The following is a 24,811-nucleotide window of genomic DNA, read 5'->3' as shown; positions in this document are numbered from 1 at the left end:
AGAAATTAAATATGCATCCCTGCTATGCCTACTTGAAAGGTTAAAAATATGTCCTTGTTTATTATAATACATTTCTGCATCAGGCCGGCACTCGCCACCTCAGCAGGTTTATTAAGTCTTGGAATAAATTGTCTATTAGATATACAATGTTAGGCTTATATTTGGTGTTTTATATTGGTAATTATGCAAGTGAGTGGAGACTCATCTAAATAACAGTGGCAGGAACCCTGATGTTTGTGGGGGGCGGTGGATTAACTGAAGTTTACCAATCAAGCTCTGAGGAGCTTCATAGTGAATGTCTGCGGTTAACTAACACAACAGACTTTAACAGATCCATGAGCTGAAACACAAATGTGCAATATATCATGTTCAGCTCATGGCATGGAATTGGTGTACAACACAGGGGATGTAGCTCCCTGCCATGATGCTGACACATTGATTTCTTTTATCAGGACGCGTTACTCTGGCAGCTTATATTGTGCAGCGCTGTATGGCCATGTGTCCAAACATCTGCCAGCTCTAGCAGTCACTCTGTGCCTAAAAAGAAGCCAGCTTGCGCCAGGAGGGAGATAAATGCAGCAACTTCTGAATTATTGAGGAAAGTCAGAAGTATCTTAATTTTAATGACTTTGGACATAAGGGGAATTTGAGGATTGTCAGTGCTCTTTTCAATCCGAGCAAGGACATACAAGCATTCTCTAATTTAACAAGGAGACAGCTAATAATCTATTCGAGAAATAGCAGCGACCCCAAATCAACTGAAACCAGGCTCAATGATGACACACACACCTGTGCTGATTGTGGAGGATGATCATATTACTGTTACGGCCGTCATTTAGGAACAGTGAGAAAAAGCATCTTATAAAGAATTGTTTGTAGTTTTAAACCATAACTGTATTATTCCCCTCTTTATCTCAATAACCATTTTGTATCCATCCTAGTTAGCATTTTAATTAATTCAACTGATGGCGCTAAACATTGGCAAGTCGGTAAGTTCCCTGAGCAATTTAAGAAATGTTCAGTTATTCGCTCTCTTTTCTCACTTTTCTCCATCAGCTGTGCGTCATATGATAAACGGTGATAACTTTCAACAACCCTCAGTGACTTGCAAATTAGCAGAAGTTGTTGCAAGTGAAATGAAAATTGATCCCCAAGCTTTGCTGATCCTGGTACACATGATCTGTAAACGGAAAAAAAAGAAGAAAAATTGATGTTTAACAAGACGTCTCACAGATTATTCGGCATTGATTTGTCTTCCATGTTTGAAACCAAAACCATGGTTACTATGTGTGAACACACACTAACAAAGGTAAACAGGTGTTTTACTGCTCAATATGTAGCTGCTCAATGTAGCCTCAATAGAAAAGTAATACCATCATGTTTAGCTGTTACTGTATGGGTATAAAGCAACCATCTTTTTCACAATGTGGTTACCATCGGTTACTGGTGAAGACCAACACACACTATGCAAGGCCTTTCTCTATACACTGACATCAAGTAAATTATTATGGCTTCAATATACCAGATTAAACACATTGACACTCAGACTCTATATTCTGGATTTCTTGGCTATTAAATCATCCATCCAAGTCCTTTGCTGGGATTCGTTGCCCTTCTGTGATAAATGAATCTATTATTTTCTTCAGGAGCGTCGCTGACGGTCCGAGGTGGTTTGAACAACTGCAGTGATTAATGACAACATGAATTTAGCAGACACCCTCTACTGGCTTCAAATAGTAACTACTACCTCCTCGAAACATTCAAGTAATAACTCTCTTTTTCTGTGCAAAACTCTTTTTTTTCCTTCTTTTTCTCACATCTCCTTTATCCAATACTGACCACCCAAATATAAAACTCTCCATGTTTCTCTCATTATTTTCGCATTACAGAACATTATTCTTCATCCTCCAAAATTAGGTCAACCGCACCACCATATTACAACATGGCAAAGCCTCTCATCGTTTGAGAGAGTACAGTATTACTTTGATGAATGAAGTGATTTGCACATGTGAAACAAGTGTATGGCCTTATAATGATTAAAAACAAATAATAAAAATGGGAAACACAGTGGTTCAGTGCAGAATTCCGTGTTATTTATCTTAAGACTCATTGCCAGTGTAAGTCTTCATGACAGGTACAATACCATCAATAATCAATACAGGGGATAGCAATTGCTTCTCAGGAGTTGGATCCTCGTGTTTCCATATCCATTCAATATCCAAGACTTAGCTGGCTGCGACAAAACTCATATTTTCCATGGCACCATCTGCCTATTTGCTTATTGATTGCCTTCACACCTTTCCTATCAGCATAAATCATGAAAACAACTTTTTTTGGCAGTTGAGTTTTCACAGCACATGAATGCATTACACAGGCAGTCAGACTTTTCAAATTTACAATACAAAAATAATAACTTCAACCAAAATAAAATCAGATGTAATGTTCTTTGTCATGGATTAAGTTGTCTGTCATACCATGAAGAAATTAAACTGAGCCAGTGATAGCCAACAAAGCAACAACAGATTATTTTAAATGGTTGGCAGCCATCCCAAATACTTGTGATTTCAGTAAGTCGGCTAAAAGGTGCAGTTGTTTAATCTTTGAAACAAAACTCAGGACGTTCCGTAGATTTGAACAGTTTGGCTATGAATGTATAATTGCCAAAGTGCCCTTTCAGACTCTAAGCCTATTATTAGCTGCAGGAAATGGCTTCAAAAACAGCTCAGCCTCAAAAGGACGAGCATTGTTTTTTATAATGTACTTCGAATGCAAATATTACATAACCTACATTTGTGATGTGTTAGGTTGGCAAAAGTTCACCATCAAAAATACACAGGACTGAAAGATCCCGTTTTATAACTGTGCAATCATTGTTAGTTTTGAGGCTTATTTTTTTTAAAGAAAACAAAAAACTAGTTTTGTCTTGAAAGAGGCTTACTTTTGAATCCCTCTTTACAGTTTTAGAGTGCTCCACTTTGTATGTTCGTCCTGCACCTGCTGACAGTCATGAAGCATTACATGCAGAGTAGATTCAGGGAAGAAACATCACACATTGATGTGGAGAACTAGAGGACGGACCAACAAAAGATACAATTGTATGGGTAGAATAATAATGGTAAAAATAGCTTTGGATTAAATAATGTAAGAGATTGAGAATCAGTTCAATTATATATGGTCATAGCCTGAATTGTATTACATAATTGATGCACACTCGTACATTATGAACCAACTGTCAACATGTGAAATGTGTTTGAAAAAATAATACAAGTGTGATTCTCAAAACACTTAAGGGCAAAGAGGAGGGAGACGCCCGTGGGGACAATGCTGGTGTCATGGCTGGACTTGCATAAATCATGTATATTGCATTTTTTTAAATCTCAGGCATCGTTTATTTGTCAGAGGAAGTGTTAGAATGCCTTGAAGTGATAAAAGATTGGATTGTCAGATGTCACAGCACACGTTACAAAAGCCTCATGAAACTACGAGAACACTTCAGAACACATGTGGGTTTAGGACTTTTTTGATTTTTCAAGGGTCAAGGCATGAAGCTCTGCTTTTAGATTGACTCATTTGATTGCTTTTTTGTAAGAGCAACAGAGAGAGAGAAAAAAGCAGGACTGAGACCAAATGAATGCAGTATCACCTGCGTGCATTTGACTTCCAGGTGATATGCCATGAGTGCAACGTACTGTATTAACAGTTATACTGTGGTTTATTTCATATGTTTCAGAAATGCACAGTGCAAGCAATTTTCCAGTTATGGTGCAGGTGTGACGGTGGAAATGGAATACTTAAATCGGGGACCAATAGTGTGGCAAACCTTCACAATAAAATGTCAAAAAAGGAGAAATGTGAATCGACCTTGAAAATCTTTGGTAAACCTGCAGTCATTATTAAAGAAATGAATGCAAAAAGATAAATTCACAGAACACTGCATGCCTGGAGTCTAATAAGTGTTAGTGTTCAGGAATAAATTGAGTTTTAACAGTGGCTGAGATGGAGCCACACAATTCGTCTACAAGTACACACACTCAATCTGATGAAGAACTCCTCAACTGCATTTGGTTTTTAATATTCTCATGTTAGGATTGGTCATGAAGAGCATGTCCCGCATCTGTTGTGTTGTTATTTGAATACCATTTATTTATTGATTATTTAAATTGTGGAACATTTACATGCTTTTTATTAAAACTATACGCCTGGATGATGTCATGGTTGATTTAAAAACAGCAGCAAGACAATGTTTCGCAGAAGACTGTGTGGAAATATAATTATGAACACAAAATGCTACCATCCTATTCATTTTGGATAGTCTATTACTTAAAGTTAGACTGATTGTTTTTTTTCTGAGGATGCATATTACACGACATGAAAAGTAGTTTGATGAAACAGTATGGTGACATCTCAAAACTGCTATTGTTTTGTTGCACATTACAAAGATATCATAGAATACAAAGAAAAGTGAGAAGCTCAAACCACAGAATGTTTGGCAATATACTTGAGAAATGAATTAAACAATTAATTGATCATTAAAACAGTTGCAGATTGAATATTTATATTTATTCAACTGAGGAAACTCTAGTCACTAACAAGATATGGTTGAAAGCTCTGGACCAAAAGTGTTTGAGTTGAGAATATGATGATGAAATTAAATGCTTCTTACATTCTGATTGCTGTAAGATAAACTACATATCTAACTAATGTATGTGGTTATTTGCATTATTTGGGATGTTTTAGTGCTTTCTTGGTCTGTCATGTAACGTGACAGACCAAGACTGAAAATAATTCACACACTACTGTTCAGGTTAATTGCATTTGATCAGTAAGAATACAGTAACGTCTGGAGTGTTGTCAAATACACTATTGTTTTTCAGTGTGTACGGAGGCAGTGTAGCCTGGAGGATCATACAAGGATGCCCACGAGGCTGTGGGAGCTTTGAAAAGGTAGGCATTTTGGAGAGGAAGCAGATGGCCCACATTAAAAGCAAAGGGCCCTTGTGACTGTCTTCAATGGCCCTGCAGAGAACTGGGTAATTAAATGAGAAATTTAATCAGATTCCTCAAATTAAATGTCCAGCTGGATAGTTCTGCAAGAAGACCACTGACTACACATTTACCTAAGGGAGCGTCACTGGTGGATGCATAATTCTCCAATCAGCACACACTCATACATGATGATATTCCAGGTGATGATTACTGCTAAAGTATTCCATTCACAGTTCTGCCAGCAGGAGGCAAAGGGACATCAGTGTGTGGCCACAGGAGGGTCGTTTTAATAATAGGGCCTGGGAGGAAGCAACAAAACAGTGAGATGGCTGGATGGGGGTTGGAATCAGTGGGCTTAGCAGGAAGACTATTTTCTCCTTTTCAACCGCAGGCTTCAACCTTCTGTAGATTCTGAAATGGCCTTGACAGTTTGCCCTCATGTTTGATGCAACATGTTTGATGCAACATACATTTTTTTTTAAAGCATCATAATCACGTCTATACTTCAGTGATTTGTCAATCTGACACGAGCCACACTGATTTCTGGAAGATTTCTGTAAGCAGCGAGAGACAGAAACCAGACTCCAGGTCCGTTCCGACTCATTTTGCATTCAGAAAATCCAAGAGCCGCCTCCCCTCCCTCCGCTGCCCCCGCCCCGCGCTGGCTCCCTCTCTCACGCAGCCTGTCCTGTAGATGGGACCAGCGGAGCCAGATATCCACGCACGCCTGACCGCTAGTCCACTTCCTGGGTGGAAGAATGGGACATTTTTCAGCACCACATTTCTTCGCATTGTGCATGGCCTTCCGTCACGCTGACGCCCCGGATAATCACTTATAATGACCACGTGTAATCAATAGTGTTCGACCACTTATTCCCTGTAGTTAAAGACAGCGATTGATCGCCGATTGACCCTTCCACACTACGGGAATGTCGCTATCTGGAAGCCCGCTACAGGCGCACGGTGGAGTCCAGCACATTTTGAACTGTTTTTGCACCGCCGTAGCGTACGTCTCGTTTCGTTCCTCGAAGCTAAAGACAGCCTCTGCTCGGACTGGAGGCGAATAAATTTGTCGTTTTAAGAAAAAAACGCCGAATCGCTAAACGTTACTTTGATGCGCTGCCTTCGTGGCTGCTGTGCCAACTTCGTTCCTGCTTCGGTCGTGTGTCTGATCTTTTTCTTCTTTTTTTTTTTTTTTTTTTTTTAAATAAGAGAAAAGACTCAAACTTTGTCACCCGTTGCCTTCTTGTTGCTCTCGATGAGTAGTCTAACATGCGGAGAATACGGGAACCGAGTTACTGGTGGATTTTATCCTTAATGTTTTTAACCTTGCCCAAACACAAAGACTGTCATCCTGGTAAGTACTTGCAACACGGGTTAGCTTTAATGTGTGTAGCCTAACTACTGAGAGTCCACAGTGTTGTATTTGTTTAGTTTTGTTTATATAATGAAGGGTAAAAGCGACTTTTTATGGCCGAATAAAGACATTTTTTTCCCAGAGGCACCGTTGAGCCTGGTTCCACTAACGGGTAACGTTCAAGGGCCGAGTGAACGCCGAGACGTTCAGGCTCCGTGAATTGTGTGCGTGTTATTGATTATGCAGCTGGACAATGGCGCAAACTATCCCGCTGCTTTAACGTCCGGCTAAACATTTAGTCCCGCTAAACAAACTCCCGTTTGACCCCGACGCTTAACGTGTTAGCTACAGCACTGGTTATTCAAACAACATGGTGTCTCAATAATTCATCAATCTCAGGAAATGTAACGTTCGCTAATACATGTTTCCTGCAGGCACTGGAATGGTTTGTGGAATTGCATTGAGGTACTTTATCTCCTGTGGCAGCATTTCTCTCTCTCCATTAAACCTGTAGTTTTGTTGTGGTTTCATAAGGAATCCACCAGTTTTATTTTTTATTTTCAGGCTTACTGTAGTTTTGGTCGTGGTTTATGTGGCGGTATAATGTGCATGCGTGCTGTCATGTGCGTAGGTCGAACTGGGGATGAGGGAGATAGTTAGCTCTGTTGGCTCGTGGATGGATATGGATGTGCATGTATGAGGGGCGATTAATGCCACAGGGGCACAACTATTGTCCTAGGATATCGCCTTCAGTAGGCTACAGGTTTGAGAGGAATAGTGTCGCACTCATATTTATAACCCATCAGATTCTGCGCCATTAGAGATTTAACTATTAAAAACGGATGGGTCAATTGAATGTTAACAGGTGAGGGATATCATTGGGTTGAGGGATAACTTGTCACAATACTGCTTTTCCAAGATTTTGCAGATGGCTCCAATATTTGTAAGGTTTTGATACCGACATTGATATTTGAGAGTAAGGAAATCATCATAAAATAAAAAAAAAATGAATAATGGACCGCTATGACATTATGAAATAATCATAACATTTCTGTTACAGATCCATTATATTTGTTTATTAATGAATTGTGAAAGGTAGGTTATCTACTAAGCAAGCCATTTTACACTTATAAAATGAATGTGGTGCACTCTTGTGGACAAACTATGTGATGTTACTACAATTGTATTGGCATTTCTGCTTTGCAAATGTCTTACTTGTTAGCAAACATGCACACTAATAGTGATTATATAGTGACACTAATATGTGTTTTAGCTAATATTGTCCCATAATAATGACCCACTAGTGTATCAGTCAGGTTGTATTATCATACCATTAGAATAATTTAAAGTAGTAACTAAACAGTAGTTACATTTTCCTAGTTTTATGTTCAATTTAATTTGAACAATGTAGCCGCTGTAAGGGCTTCTAGTTCATTGGATGTTTTTATTCTATGGCACGAATCATCTCCCATAGGGAAGTCGCAGTGATGTAACACAGGAGAATGGTTCCTCTCTGAGTCACCCCTCCGCACCCCACCCCAAAATCCCCCAGTTCCCTGCATCCATGTTCTTAGTTTGCAGCTTTATTGACTCGTAGCCTTCCAGGCCCCCGAACACGCCTGAGTTTTCTCATATGGCATGTCTCAACAGACCTCTGACATGCAGCAAACAGGCAATACAGGCTGACCGGCAGACCAGCACAAAGGTGGTGGAGGATAAATCCAATTTTACTACTTGTACACTGTCTCATAATGCATCCACCTACCGACTAGGCCGGGTGACCTAAATCTTAATAATATGAATTTAGAGTTTACATAATATAGAGTGTTACCAAACCGATGCTTGATCACATGAAAAGAGAAGATTTGAAAGGGACGGGGATTATTTTGTTTCTCAAATCAGTGCACAGAGGATTTAGGGACATCGCTGTCTATGAATTTGGCATTATTTTCATGACATCTTAGAGAATTTTATTCCGCAGAGTATATGTTGAGGCAATTAATTATATAATGATCAATGCTCTTTGGAAAAAGCTGTCTTCAATGGTTTTTCTCACTAACACAAATGTCTCTTGTGTGTTTTCCCTAATATTTCACTCCCGGCAATAATATGTAACTTAAAAAAATTGTTAAGATGAATCAGTGGTTGTGGTTCCTGTAGACCGTACTTGTTTGGTTTAAAGTTGTGTGGGTGGAATTGTAGCTCCGTAGTCTTTGTGAAAAGCATAGCTTGTCCTTAGTTATAGAAATTCTCCTGATTGCATCACTTAAGTAATGAAAAATGATTGCATGTTCTGTGAATACGGACATACAAAAATGGATAAAGGCATCAAGCCTTGTGATACAGCTGGGGAATAATTTGTAGCAAAGACAAGGACCTTAATGAACAGCATTTTTAGTAATTGAAAAAAAACCAAAACATTTACTACTTTTTGACAGCTATAATGTCCATGTACTACTTTTTAACAGCTATAATGACCATTTCCACTTGTGTGTACTGTATGATAAGGATGTCCTTTAAAAAAAACACACCATCACTGTCCACTGCAAGTCGAATGTTAGTGAGCAAACGTGCTATTAATGTTATTAATGAGGTTCTGATGTGCTGCTGTGCCAGCAGGATGCCAGCTGTCTGGACATCACTGATGTTGGCAACGACATCATTATCATCAAGGTCCTCCTCTACATTCTCTGGATAATTGGTTCGATGTACAGCTTAAAAGTAACTTTCTCCTGGTTTATAAAATAGCATCAGTAACATATGCTGAGCGCACTGTTGTCTCTCCAACAGCGGCATGTGCCACCCTCCTAATGGTCCGATGGGGAAACTACAACTGTAATCACTTTTCGCTCGTGTGGCTAATTAGCTGTTTATCCTTTTTGCCAGAGATACTCATCCTTATTGCTTTCAAATTGATTGACCAGCTTATCAATGTCTCTAATTAGACTCGATAAACTTTGGAATAACAATGCAATTTTTTTATTCAAGAAAGTTGTGTCTTAGTGTGTTGTATGATGGTGGTTGAGCAGTGACCACCATCGTGGTATGGGAAAAGCACTCCGGCATTATTTTCCTCAAACTGATCGGCGGCGGCTTCATTTCACTTGCTTGACGATACAGCCTGTGACATTCTATTATTCTTCAGTTTCTTCTATAAATTATGGTTACTGATAACATAAAATCTGTTTTGTTTATGTTACCACACGGTTCTTTGCAAAATAGGATAATTATGGTAAATGAATGACGGAAAGGTAAATAAAAACTTATTTTTTTGGGAGGCAGATAAGACGGTTGGAAAAACGAGACACACTTTCACAAACACAAGCAGAATACTTTAAAGTTTGAAATTATTTATTGTATGCAGTAGAGTGTGAATGATTTCTTTTGGGTTTAATGTTAATGTTGTAGAATGTCCTTGCTGATGGGAAATACTGTTTGAAAAGTAATAATTTCCCTCGATGTAGCAGGGCAAGCGTAAGTAAACATTTGCAACCTTGTATTTGTTTCAGAATTTTTAAACCATTAAAGTGCTTTTTCAACACATTTCAGCTCAGCTTTTTCAGCTCATTAAAAATATTTGGTCATGTATTGAGCTTTTTAAAAAGCAATACATGCTCTGTATTCCCATACTAGATGTAACATTGCTCAGTGCTCTGATACCAAAGAGTCATCTTAAGCACGAAGAAATTAAATCAATAGACCGTTCTATTTTTAAAGAGCATATTTTCATAACATGAAAAGCTACTATAAAATGAAGAAAGTGCAGCAGGTTGGCAGTTAAAGGTTGTGCTGCTCCTTAAAGGTGCCCTGTAGAGTTTTCTTGGAAACAATCAAGTTATATTTACATCTAGTGTTGTTTATCAAAAGGCATTGTGGTTATTCTTGAGGTCTAACTCATTCGTTGAATGTGTTAACTTCCTCATGAAATAATTTGTCGAGGAGATAAAAAAATTATTTCAAATCCCACACTGGGATTCTATCGGTCTTCTCTGCTGGCAGGATGTGATGTCACCAGCACGAGGATGCACCCCTTGTAATCGTTGGTTCATAGCTTTACCAGCCGTTAAAGAGTCAACATTTTAAAAACTGCTGGATGAAAGTAGTTTCATTGATCCCCTGCAAGGTGCATGTAGAATACAATGCAGAGGAAGTAAATATACTCTACCACCTTTACCGTGTTTCTCACTGCTCTTTAGTTGTATGTTATTGTAATTGAATTAGAAGAGAATCAATAGCTAGCGTACCGTTTTCAGGATCCAAAACGTAACCGAAGGATCCAGCGGAGAATACTGGCGAGGTCGTCCTGTCTGGAGATGCTGGCATTAATACTGAAGTGGAATGTTTCAGTTGATATGAGCCCAACATTATGAGAACAATGCTTTATTTAAAGGGCAATTATAGTCATTTGACATTAATTGTGATTAAGCTGTTTATTTGTGTAACTTATGTTAATCAAGGCAATCAGTCATCACTTCATTACTTGGGGTGTACGGTTGAGTTCACTTTGTCTTCAGCCAAGATACTCCAAGCTGGTCACAGTAGCATTTTAATCATTTAGAATGACTCACAGCCACTTCACACTGAATCATTTTATCCGTCCTACCAACAGGCAACCAAAACAAGACACACACACACAAACCAGCTTAGACCAGGCTGGTTGAAAAGAGGGAGGATAAATGCTTTTGGGGAAACGAGTGCACTTATTTCCTGTGCTTCATGACAATAGTGATTAATGTCCAGGCAATAAGGCACCGTCACTGAAGGATGTATAGTGCTGCACTCAAGGACTTTGCCATATCAATAAATGTCCTGTGTCCTTCAGTTGCCACGTCCTCTTTTCCCTTTTAACAGTCTTGCCGCGATGTGATACAGTGTCAGCTTTACTTACAGCTGGACTGTCAGTCAACTCTGCCCTGTGGATTCTGGACACAATGGGACCCTCAAGCTTCATTTCCCCCCCTTTTTTCTGCATTGTGCTATTGTGGGTCAAATGAGCATGTGTTTGCTTTGTGCTCTCAAGATTGTCTTTTTCAGAGACGAGGAAAAGCAAATTCAAAAGTAGGCTACCCCATCCAAAAGGCTCATTTTCTCTTCCGTGAATTATGGCGACAATCACCGAAGATATGGGATTAGGCTGTGCATGTTTTATCAAGCTCAAGGTGCTCTGCAGAATGCAAAATAAGCTGATTGAATGAGAGTCTTGGATTTTAGGAATTATATTTTAACCATTGCATAAATTATGTAGTTATTTTGAGCAATGCCTGAAATATACCTGTATAACTTTTTGTTGCTAATCATTTAGGTAACTTTTAGTTCAACGTGTATAAGATGCAGAATTGTGTTCACTACAGTCTTCATAAAAAAAGAATAGTCTTCTCCCAACTCAACAGTGGTAGTCGTTCTGTATGTATGTGACAATTGTTTTGTTCGAATGAAACGGCAACATGATGCTGAGTCAATATATCTGCTGATGGTTTATTTTTTTCATTTATTTTTTATAAAGGCCAAACTAGAGATGTTTGTGATTATGATCCGTTAAAAGTTATTATAGAAATGTGATCAATGAACTGCATGTACTGAGATATACATACAAACCATGTGCTGTTCCTTATTTTCTCTCACTCTTTGTCGTGAGTTTTTCTAAAGAGGAGTGTGATTTCAATAGTCAGCTCAAAAGATAAATTATCTTTAGCATCTGTTAATCAGCAGCTCTGTGATCTCCAGTTTGGTTATTTTGATCAATATACAGAACTAATTTAGCTCATCTTTCAGATTACATGTATGTGAATGTTGAGAGAAGACACAATATAGCATCTCATTGCTGTATAAACTACCTTGTATACCGTTTGAAGGTTTTGACTAAGAAGTGTGCAAAGGTCCGTTGCTAAGCGGGGGAAACAGTTGCCAACACCCAAATACCCAAAAGATTTCTTAAAATCTTTCCATCTTTCCAAATGGGTGTTTGACTAAGCAATGACTAAGAAGCTTCCAATCACAAAATGTATGCACTAGGAAATAAGCCAGTTGGAAAATAAATCGACTGAGGCATTGAACAATGTGGGCTCTTGGAATTTAAACGTCTTCTTTTTTGAGGGAGTATGACAAACAGGTTGCTTTGACACAACGGGACGACGCATCATAGTTTGATGTATTGTTTATTTTGGGATATACACAAAGCGTATTATAGTCTTGAAATGTACTGTTGTTCACGACCTATCAGACTTGGTAATGATGTGGTACCTTATTAAGGATCATTCATCATGCGCATTCGACATTGTGGTAGACAGTGGTAAATAAAGAGGAATAGTTGAGTTTAACACTGAGTTGATATCCACTCTTCCACTCCTGGCCTAAACCCACTTCATTAATTCCTTGTCGAAAAATCTTTTTTTCCCCTCCCTAAGTTAACACCCCGAGAGATCAGTCCCCGGGCTCTTTTCCTTTGGGTTTCGATTCAGACTGATGATCTGTTTGTTTCTCTCACACACTTTGTCTCCATGGGAGCTTTCTCTATTTTGTGAGAACGCTCTAAAACAATAATGAAGGGGAAGGGGGGGAGGTCATTGGTATTTAACAATGTTATTGCGTTTCAGGTGGCGTTAGGCCTTTTCCATGCGTTTAGCATGTTGTATCTGAAACTTTCACAAAATGAATTTTGGGAGAGAAATATGTGGTATTGTAAAAATGACAGACGCAGCTAGTGTGCATTTCTGGTGTTGCTTAATTTCAGAGGCTTCCAAGAGAGAAGATGTGCTGAGTTAGATAGTTTTTTGAGGCAGAACAGGAGTTTAGAGACTACCCTATCGATCCTGTTGACACGCTCCCCTTTGGGGAATGCAAATGTTTCTGTTCTTCACACAAACATCCAAACCATACCGGTGGAACCCTAATTAACTAGGGATTGGAATACCATGGCCTTTTCCTTTTGACATTTTCATATTTCAGAAAGACATTGTTTAATGATTCCTCAAAAAAAGACAACTCTCGTCTTTATTATACGGTGAAAAGACAATGCGGTCAACAGTTGAATTTGTTGAACATTTGTAGAAACTAAAATTAAAACACCTAGTTGATCCCAGGTAATTTTAGCCGCACTGTCGTACAAATTCCAGCGTGTCTGTTTTATCTGTCAGACTCTGATGTGAGCTGCTGTATATTGTATTACTGTATTATATTTTTACTGCTAAACCACACAACACAAGTGTTTACCACAGCGGAGGAGACGTACTGTATCCCTAGGTATCCACTAGTCACTCAGGGATCATCGGTCCCAACACATTGCCGCTAGCGTGAGGAAGGTGAGACCTAGCAACCACTCTTCCTCAACAGCCTCTCGGTTGTCAAGGCACCATCTGCATCACTGTAATGTTGAGGAAGCTTAAATGTAGAAGCTTAATGGCACAAGTGACATCTCTTAATTATGTTTTTATAAAATAGAAGTGGTTGATTTTAGATTTTTAAAAAAACCAAAAGGTTATCTTGTATTCAAGCCTATGAATATTATATTTGTCCGATCGATAGGAGGTTTGAAGTATTCTTTATTTGGTAGAGAGGATTCAGGCGGCAGCATTAAGGAAATTCATCTTAGTGCTGGCAGCACTTACTCTACATTCCCATGTCTAACAGTAGATGGCTCATTTGTGTAGAGCAGAAAGAATTAGTTGATTTAATCAATAAGTCGATTGACAGAAAATTTCTAAGACAAATCACCAATTTAGTCAGCTTTAGTTATTTATACAAAAATTAGCAAACATTCCATGGTTCTATTCTTCTCAAATGGCAGGATGTGATGGTTGCTCTTGGCCATAAACCCAGTATTTCAGGGTTTTAGACTCTTGGTTGGACAAAATAATAATTTGAAGAAATCACTTCAAACTGTGGGTCATTTTAACACCCATTTTCCTTTTCCACCATGTTCCAATATCTTATAGGCAAAGCAATTAATCAAGAAACTAATTAGCAGCATAATTTGATAGTTGCTGCCCTACATTTGTGATTATAGGAGACTCTAAATATACAGTAAATGTCCTATTTCAAAGGTCATTTTATTCCAGTATGTCTGCCATTTGAAGAGTGTTATTATAGCCTCATCATCGATGTGTTATGATCAATTAACTTGTCAGGCCGGCCCACCTGAACTAAATATCTAAAAATAAGAGAAAGGCATGACTGGAAACAGTTTAGGTGCTTTGGATACAAGCGTTTCTTTAAGTGTTCTGTGTTCGATAGCTGGGTTTGTTCTCATGGCCCAAAGTATAACTAATGTAGGTAGATGGATTACAGCAAATGGCAGTATATTCCGTAATGTTATTTGCATAAAGCTATTCAAATAATCAGGAAATGCATTATCGTATTTTTATTTAAATACTTTCTTTGATTAAAACAAATCATCGGCATCAGTAGTTATATTTATGTATTATAAGCTGCTTAGATCTAGTGTCAAGATGTTGAACAGGTCATATAGGTTGTACATATAGGATACTGCGTGTCAACATAAAACAATCTTGCAGCAGTGGCACACGTGTGTAGACGTGACTGGCAACACATCTGAAATATGAGACTGACCTGCCTGACATGGGCCATGGCCAATCAGCTGACATCTGGCCGGTTTCCATCACCAGGCGATCAATCGGTGCACCTCTACAGCAGCAATCTTTACAGTTATTGGAAGTTTTTCAATTTGTACAAAGCAGGAAAGAGCCTTGCTAGAGCTGAGAAAATGAAACTTTTGCAGCAACCATCATAGTTGACTGTGATGATAATCATGCTCACACACTTAAATACTACCCCCTTAATCAAAGCAGATTTTTTTGGTTCTGATCCTTTGCCGTATTTCCTCCACCGAGCATGTTTCGGGCCATTTGAACTGCCACTAAATGCTCTCCCACAACAACTTCACCACTCAGCTGTGGTGTTGTTTGATTAGAATCATTACCTTGAGTCTTGGCCAAGTACTGCTCAATTGAATGCTGTTTTTCAGTCTTTTTATTGTATCTAAAGTTAATTGTCCTTGAGTTGGTTTTGCTGCAAGTTTGACTCCATGTACGATCAAATTGGTGCCAAAGTGGCTTCAAATAAGCCTGATGAGAGATTATATTGTTGTCTATTGATGGTCTACTGTTGATTTGACCAGAGTGGAATTCACTTGTAGATCTTAACAGACAACCACTGTGTGGACATCAGCTCTAATCTCTTCCTTTACAGTTGCCAAGAGTGAAAGAAATGCCACACTTAAAATCACAGATTTCGGTCCGGAGTTGACAAGAACATTCATTTTTGAGGAAACTGCATCTGAGACCTAAAGGTACTCCCTTTAGTGTCTTTTTATTCTTTTTCATTCTGTTATAGCAAAATTAACAAGTTTTAACAGTTGGAAACATTTTATTTGAGTGGAGACTCTTATCTTGGTGTGAAAAATAAATAATTTCATTTTCTTACACTTTGGCATGCTATTTCTTGGGACCAAATAACAAGAAAAGGCACAGCCATATGAACAATGTGAATTTTTCATTCATTGTATTATATCATAATTAGCAAGAATTCTATCAATTTTGTTGCACATTCCGTATTAAAATGTATGTTGTACCCTTCTTTGTACAGTGTTTGCATCTCTCGTTTCTTTCTGGTTGTTGTGAAATATAGAACTGCGTACAGTAAACACGAGTGAGGCTGCTAAAGAGGCATCAAGTGCATTCCTTTTTATGGTTTTATTTATCGTTTCTAAATCCAACCTTCAAGTATTGATTAAAATTCAACACCAAAAAAGCATTTAGAGAAGAAGGGAGGACATCAGACTGCTTGTATGGCCCCGGGCACACATGAAGTGATTTGGAAGTGATCCATGCAAAGTCATGCAGTGGTATTATGTGTGGCCAACATTGAGTCATTTGGCCAGTGAGCTTTTTCATCAGTACTAGGCTGGCGTTTTCTAATGAAGCACCTTTCCACAGCTATTTTTTGTATTATTTGATTTAATATCACATATTTTAAGTAATATCCCTTTACTGAAGCAACAACAACAACAACAAATTATCACCCTGGGTGTCTCGCGATCAAATCACCGGCTCGGCAGTATCAGTGTCACGCTCTACCTGTTGCATTTGATGGAACCATCTACGTTGCCAGTAATCAACTATCACCATTCATGAACACCAGTAATGCATGAGGAGGGTAATGTATCCACCAGAGGCATCTGGTTTTCTTTCAGAATCAATTGCGAGACAGTTCATGCAGAGCTGCACACCGTGTCCTCAGGAATGACCTCATAAGCTCTTGGCACTTAGGCGATCCAATTGCCACATATTGGAAATTGAAAACCTCACTTTACACTGTAAATTTTATTGACATTGTGAGAGCTGTTATGTACAGTCCTGCCACTGTGTGTGGAGAAATGTTTGAGGATTGTTTATTGTAGTCTGGAAAGGGAACACGCTATAGCTGGTCTAGTAAAGAGGTCACAAGCTCGGAATTTGTTCAATCTTGTTAATGGTTTTCATCAGAGCCCCTAATGCACTCAATCAGCCAGCGTGGCAGCTATTTAATGCACTTACTTTATCGTACTAGTATTTTGAAGCACACTGACACAATTCAGATTTAGTATATAATTTCACCATTTCTGAGGTGTAGCCATGTGAATGGCTATGTTAAACATAGACTTCTCAACAGGAAGTCATTTACTTTTAATTGATAAAAGAGTCCGTTTTGGTTTAACAATAGAACAATAGTTCCGTACCAGATTCTTATGAATAAAGAAAAATGAATGCCAGGATGTGTAATACTTTTTTTCTATATATATATTTTTTTAAAGAAGGCTGAATACACTGGAGACTTTAATCTAGGTCTGTGCATGGAGTATCATTGATTTGCCATTGTTCACGTTGTATAATGAACAATGTCTGTTTAGGGGTATTGCCTAATCTCATAGGTCTACTTGTGCTAATGCAAATTTATTCTGCTACTTGTGAGTTGGTTCTTCAATAGCCGATGCTGCCGAACGCTTTGCCAGTGTTATTATTGCATTGAATAAACACGTGCAATGCAATTCCATCCATCAAAACGTCAGCTTGTTACTTCAAGTTTATTTATGCCTCACACTTTTAACTTAAAATGAAATAAAGTAGTTTTACTTTTTTGTATGTACTTTCCTGAAAACCTTCCTGATTAGCTTTTACATAAGTAACATGTCCAATGCTGGACTTTGACTTGACTTTGACTTTTACTTGAGTTTGTTTTTAACAGTGTGGTATTAGTACTTTTCTCTGAAAGGATCAAAATAGTTCCTCCCCCACTAGTTCACAATATGAAAAGGAGAGTTTGTTCAGGAGCAATTTATTGTTACTTAAAATGTATTTAATGAAACCCATAACCTGTTTATTAACTACAGCATATTGACCATGGGGTCGGCTGTAGCTCATGGGGATGAGTGATCGTCCCGTAACCCGTACCCGGTTCGATCCCCGCTCCCCCATAGTTGCTTGTCGAAGTGTCCTTGAGCAAGACACTGAACCCCCAGTTGCTCCCCGGGCGCCTCACTGCAGCCCACTGCTCCTTAATAACTAAGGATTGGTTAAATACCGAGAAGAATTTCTCCACAGGGATAAATAAAAGCGTACATTTCTTTCTTTCTTTCATTTACAATGACTATATAGCATGAATCCTGTTGTGCTTTGACACAAATACTGAGGTCATAGAATCAACAGATAAAATATTTCTCAAAGCTATTGCACAACTTAATTTCACTTTTCATGTGCACACTGTCTCTGTGTAACCTACTCTGAAGGAGCAGCAATAACACAAATTAGTACTACTTAATAATAGATGACAAAAGAGTGTTAACAAGAGTTTTTCAATGGGAGGGAGCTGATTGGCTGGCCTGAAATCCATGTTACCGTAATGCCAATGGGCAGCAGGCAGAAAACCTCTGTAATTTCTTAAAAAGAAAGACATTTGAAAAGTGACTGTATAATACGTTCAAAAAGCATTGTAATACAGAACTGTGTTATGAGCAGCTTACACATGAGCACCCTGTTGGAGACCCTGTTAACTCGTATTGAGTTAAAGAAGTTAAGTGTATGTCTCTGTTTATTATGAATAATTAATAATTTACATAATTCCAGTGTTCGAGCCCATTGGCGAATGTATCAAGATCAGTTGTGGTAAAGTGGCAGAAATATGACTTCATAACAGTTTTATAGTGTTCATGCTATTTCATTATTTTATTTAGTTTCTTTGACTCATTTTTCAAGTTGGTTAATGGAGCAAGTTGATGTTTTGGTTTGTGGAATTGCATTGCATGTGTTTATTCAATGCAACAGTAACACTGTTATAGCAAACAGTGCAAACAATAGCAAATGAATTATACTTCATGCACGGACCCATCTCAACCTTTTCGTCCACACGCTCTATAAAAGTTGTTGATGTTTCTCTCTTATTCCTGGTCGTAGAAGGTTGAAGAACAGTGTAACACATGACTTCAGTATCCTGTAAGCACAGGCAATATGAATAGTCACAATATAACTTTTTTCAGAGGAAATGCGAGTGACTGAAGTGAGACTGGGTTGACAGTTTGAATTTGATTATAAAGAGATTACCCTTTCTGATTTTCTTCAGATACATTTACAGAAGAGACTACAAAGCAATTGTGGCATAATGAGAAAGTTGAGCATGCCCCCTTTGACCTTCCTCCTATTCTGCTTGGTTTGTTGTTGAAGTTCTGCAATGAAACACAAATAAAAGTGCTTTCTGTTAGGGAGGAGATCCAAGTCTTTAATGCACACAATGCGTGTGTGTGTGTGTGTGTGGGTGCGGTTGGTCGTGTTTCTCACTAATTTAAAAGTTGTGTTTGAGTTTCTGTCACATCACTGTTTCTACTTGTCTCTATATCCCACTCTAAAGTTGTATTTTAGGGTTTTCAGCACCCTGCGTGGCATTGACAAAAACGTCTAAGCTCAGCTCGGTTGAATGTGCGGCAGCACTTCCTGTCAATTAACATGATGACTAAAGAAGCCAGACAGGCCTTGACATGCACACAGACCAGCTCATTTCTGCAAAAAAAAAAAGAGATTAGGATTAAGCCATGGAGGGACGTTTTAGTGTTAGTTTTTTAGAATTTGTCATTGTATACAGTTGTATTCTTCATTGAGTTACTGCAGGAACAATTTTAACTCTAGACTAATGTGCTTAATTTCACTTAATATGGCAGCATTTTTTTTGGCCCAAGGGTGCCAGTGTCCTCTTTGCTGAAACTGCTAGTTTGCTTTTAGCTGTGTAGGCCTAAATATCTGCATTGGGATTTGAGTTGTTGCTTTATTATTTCTGAGCTTGATGTTTTAGCCCTAAGGCTCGGCTCCCTCTGTTCCATATCTTTGGCTGATCTTGGCAGTTCCAGTCCGCGGTCCTTGTGTGACTCAAACACTTCTGGGAATAACGAGCCACATCGCCCACTTCCTGAGGAATGAGAAACACATGCTCTCTGAAGATCAAGCTCTACTCACTCCCTTTCTACGCTCGACCCCCGACATTGTTTTACCGTCTTGACTTGCCCTGGTAACCATGTCAACTTTCACGCACTGCCGGATGAGTCAGGTGTTTGGCGTTTGAAATAAAATGAACACATTTGAAATGTAGACGTGTTTGGCATAAATACACGTGTTAGTTATTCACCAAAACAGAAAGCCGAGCATATGTTCTCACATTTGACAGACAGCATTGCAGATGAGATTGTTCCAGCAGCTGTCTCCCGCAGTATGCACATTTGTTCCTCATATACATAGAGAGTCTGCCCTTCTATGCACTCATGATGCCTCTGAAAAACACAGCTCCCTTCTCTTTACTACTAATTCAGACAGAATAATGTAAAAGATGTTAAGGCTGCAGTTTGTCTAATCAGTGAACTCTACAATCTGCCTTCCCTCTGCCTCTAATTGAAGGAATAGATGAGAAAATGGGGATGAGTGACGTGCATGCGTTGTGCTTCCCTCTCCCTCAATAACTACCCTCGAGGTGTCTGTATGTAGCTCCGTGAATGTGAAGCAGGCCAATGCTGGAGGAAAATGTTAAAGATAACAACGCTGACTGACGACGAGTTGGAAAAGCATTGACTATTCAAATGTACATTTTGGTGACACGCTTAATAAAGTGCATGCTTTTCAGGGAAGTTAGTTTTGGTTCACATTTAGTTTTTTTGAGCACCTGGTTGACAAGTGAAGGAGTGTCAGGCCACATTACCCATTGCTGGCAGAGTGCAAATGAGCCCAGTTCACTTTCCCTTGATTATTAAGCTGAAATAAACTTTTCTTGGTCTAGGACTTTTGACAACACAAAGTAACATCAGTAATGCTGGGGACAGTTTAAGGCTTATGAGGTGTGTGTAAAACACAGCACAATACAATGATTATCCTTTTGTACCCATATCTAGGTGATATGGCCAATATCTTCTTTGTCGATACAACCCATTTAATATCTCGACTGATATATATCACAATATATCTTATGTTAAGGTAGTTCACTAAATAAATAGTCTACATGAAATAACCAAACAGTAGAGTCTGTACTGAAGTGTGAATGACTAATTTAATTAAGAGAACAAAGAAAAATTAAATCCAACTTTACACTGACCATTAACATGCATGCACACAAATACAGCGTAAATGAAGACAATAAATTGATTAAATTAATGAGTTTAAGTTGGTTAGTTAGTATATGCTTATAATTATCCATTTAATTAATGTAGTTGTGTATCGCAATACCTTACATGATTGGACACGATTTGATTCCATTGAAAGATGATAAATTAAAATATTGAATTATCGCCAAACCCTATCCTATTGTCCTTTTTAAGGTTAATTCTGTTATTATATATTATATCAACAAATCCCAACACCAAAGCCAACAATGAATTGATCCCACTAAAAAGTGTGAAAGTGCCAAAGCTTTTTCCCCTGGCCTATACCCCAAAATGCTTCAAAGAGCCAGAGCCTCACTATTGTTCCTTTGTGACACGTTCCTTCATTACTATTAAAACGGGTGCTGTAGTTTATTTTCAGGCAACCCAGAATACACCATCCGGTTTCAATAATTACTCACTTACACACATGCAGCTGAAAATAGTCCCCAACAAATACACTTGGGGGGTCTAAAAATAAAAAAAACAATAAACTCCTGTGAAGGATTGTGAGAAGGACTGACTAATGCTTTATTGGTTTTGGTCTTTTCATTGGATTTGTTGATAATAACAAACTATAACCTATGGATAGCTTCAGCCTTTTCACTGGATGGATACAAATAATACATTAGTTAATGACTCACTCCTTGTGTGCGGGCCTAATTAGTGTTTATTTATTCTTACTGTGCCGTTCAAAACATGCCTGTTCAGAACAGGAATGCTGGCCTGTGGTGTTTCTACTTGCCGCTTTCTCACAAAACGCTCACACAAACACACTTGACGCTCCACACTGTGCTTCCTTGGGTCCTCAGCAATACACCTGCCATTACATTGTGGTGTCACACCCAAGTCTACTCACGGTGATAAACAACAGTGAAACAGGCCTACAAACTAAAAGGCCCCCAAAACAATACAGTTGTATGATGGATATGAAAAGTTATTTTATTTAAATCATTGTACTCACTTACAAGCCATATGTGGGATCAAATGTTTGTCCCATCTGACTGTTTGTTGTTGATGGGCCAAGCAATAACGCTATGTTAGTGTAATGAATGAATGAATCTTGTCATTTTCTTCAGAAGTGGTACCGCACAATTAGGACAGCAATCTGAACATGTTTCTGTTTATTTGTTGCATTTTGGTCCCATGTTGTGGTTAATTAATCTGGAATCGACTGTGTTGAGTGAATATGCAATCTGTAGAAACAAAATCACAGTGGAGGAATAAATAGCATCCATAACTATCTTGAGCTTTTAGGTGCTTGAAGCTGGAGGACATGTTACTTAAAACACCTTAACAGCAGCACTTTATGTGTAAATTACATTGCAAATGCAGGATGCATTTAATAGCTTTTCCATCCCCGAAAAATCCTCCTGGCGACATGGACATGCCATCATTGCTGTCCTCCTCATACCTTATGCTAGCGCTGGTAATAAGATTGATATTTTAACTCCGTCCCCCAATGACTAATGGAAGCTAAATGTTCCTGTGGTTGTTGTTAGGCTGCTGTTTTTCAAGGGCTCTCAGGGGTTCTTAGCTTGTTGTTGAGTGTGATATTATGGAACAAATAGCATGGCTTCACGGTGGTGCAGATGATTTAACTGCCCTCAGGGCAATGAAAAAAGGAAAATGATTTTGTATGCCTTGATATTGTATTGTAAGTTGTTGTTCTGGAGGTGTTTTGAAGCTTTTCATTTCCTCCATGCTTCCTAAGAACGTACAGATGTAAAAATCACGCCGGATTTTCACAATGTCTAAATGTAAAAATACCTTTTGGGGCAAGCTCTCTGGAAAGAGCATCTCATTTCAGCAATCGGTTAACCTAGATAATTACCATTCACTTGCGCTTTCTGGATTTAAGATTGATGTATGTTGTTTGAATGCTGTGCAGCTCTCCTCAGTCTCCTTCAGGCCCAGTGCCGACTATGTTGTCTGTCTGCTCTGCTCTATCAGAGATGCTGTGGCTTTAATCCTTTGCCCACGGGGGACAGCTGACATGGATGAGAGTAAACTGTTGACATGGTGCTGTCTCCTATGCTCTCCGATCAAAGACGGTGCAGCCCTCCTGTTTCACAACCTGCCTTCAAATATGCTGCAAGTGTCTGCCACAGAGACACCCTCCATCTTTGTTTCACACTTCATGTTAACCCCTGTTTTCCCTATAGTGAATTGATATGTGTTATGGTAACAAAGCAGCCATTTATGACCTAACCCATTTTGCCTATGTGACCTCCCTTCAGACCATGAATTTGATTTGGAAAACACTGAAAGTGGCTCGTACCATATTGGAGACCAGTTTTAGAGACAGTAATGCATCGACTTTAAGTACAGGGAAAGACTTAGCTTGATGTAGTGCTTAGTTTAATTAATCCCCAGTAATGATGCAACTATTAGTAAGAGCTGAGCTTGTCTTAAGTGGCTGGAGGGGTGTGTGTGTGTGTGTGTGTGTGTGATGTTTGCAGATGCTCATGAACTCCAACTGACTGTCTTAAGGAGGTTTTGCTACAGGAGTCAAGGGAGTTGTGTTTTTCTCAAGTTACCTTTAACCTCATGAGACTAAGTGTGATCAGTCATGTTTACAGTGTCATGATGCATAGCATGTGCTTCTACAGTAAGATAAAGGAACTTCTGTCACATATGTTACCTAAATGAATATTTTAAACTGTTGATGTTGTTGGGAGAATCTTTAAAACATGCATCATCTGGATCTGTTTTGGTAGATAACATTATGTTATGTACATATTATTTGTATCATGGTGCCAACATTGTTCTGGTTGGTATAGCTCTGTTGCTAGTGGTGTCTTTCAATACTGAGACATACAAGAAGAGACTGTTTTGTTAGTTTGAGGGCATTTTGGCATCGCCAACCGTGTGAATACATTTTAGTTTTTCATTATTTGTAACGTGTTGAACAAAAAAGCTGTGGTACAACATGGATTATCTAAATGGATTTAATTGTGTATTGCAGCTGGTAAACGGGATTTCTGCTTCATTTTGATTCTGGCAGATTGTCATCTCTGCTTTTGTTTTAGTTTTTCCTGCCATTCCCTTTTACACAGAAACAATCTACCGACCCAATTGTTTGCATCCTTCTAGCAACAGGCAACCAATATTAGCCAATACATTTCTGGGTTTTGAATGCGACAGTGGGTTTCGACCGCTTGAAGCAACACAAAACTCTCTTGTTTTGCTTGAGCACCTGATTGACAATGGCTTCTGCTATAGACGTTTTCTTCCCTACTGGCACCGGCTGCATCCGTTGTGGAGCACATTTTCCCCAATGAGTTTGATTATTGCAAGTCTGGGACTAGCGCGTGTGTATGCTTAAGGACACTTTGTGCCTCTAGCATTCGCTGTCATTTTGTTGACAATGTTTGATTTTCCCTCAGAAGCTCAAGAGACATTTGTGCCCAGAAGACAGAGGGCTGATTGTCTACACTGCTGATGGCATACATGGTCTGGATGTTACTGAATGAACTTAGGCGCATAGGCGCTTAGCAGGCCAGCCATTGTTACATTGCACATGCATGTGTGCTGCAGCTATCCTTTATTTTAGGAATTGATTATTCCACAGATTATTCCATTGATAAATCGATTAATTGATTATTAAATTGGTTTTGAGGCTCCATCTAACTTTGTTCACCACCATCTTAAAAAAAAATTGCCTAGATGCAAAAAATGTATATCAAGAATTTTCTTTAATGAAATTGCATTAATGAGTTTTTAAGTTTGGCCTTCTCAAGTTTCAGCCTTACATGCTGACATTGCGAACATCTTGACCGTCCGTTCTATTTCAAATGTTTTTC

General features: G+C 38.7%; 1 protein-coding gene across 1 annotated transcript in view; it reads left to right on the top strand.

Moving 5' to 3' along the window:
- The first annotated feature begins 5,694 nt into the window (after positions 1 to 5,694).
- ca16b (carbonic anhydrase XVI b) overlaps positions 5,695 to 24,811 on the top strand; it is a 91,802-nt gene continuing 72,685 nt past the window's right edge. Inside the window, exon 1 of the mRNA XM_034532247.1 lies at positions 5,695 to 6,343. Coding sequence (XP_034388138.1) covers positions 6,259 to 6,343 — 85 coding nt within the window. The 5' untranslated portion in view covers positions 5,695 to 6,258. The remainder of the gene's footprint in view (positions 6,344 to 24,811) is intronic.

Source organism: Cyclopterus lumpus, chromosome 5 (assembly GCF_009769545.1).
Source record: "Cyclopterus lumpus isolate fCycLum1 chromosome 5, fCycLum1.pri, whole genome shotgun sequence".
Classification (NCBI taxonomy): domain Eukaryota; kingdom Metazoa; phylum Chordata; class Actinopteri; order Perciformes; family Cyclopteridae; genus Cyclopterus; species Cyclopterus lumpus.
This window is presented reverse-complemented; position numbering and strand designations above follow the sequence as displayed.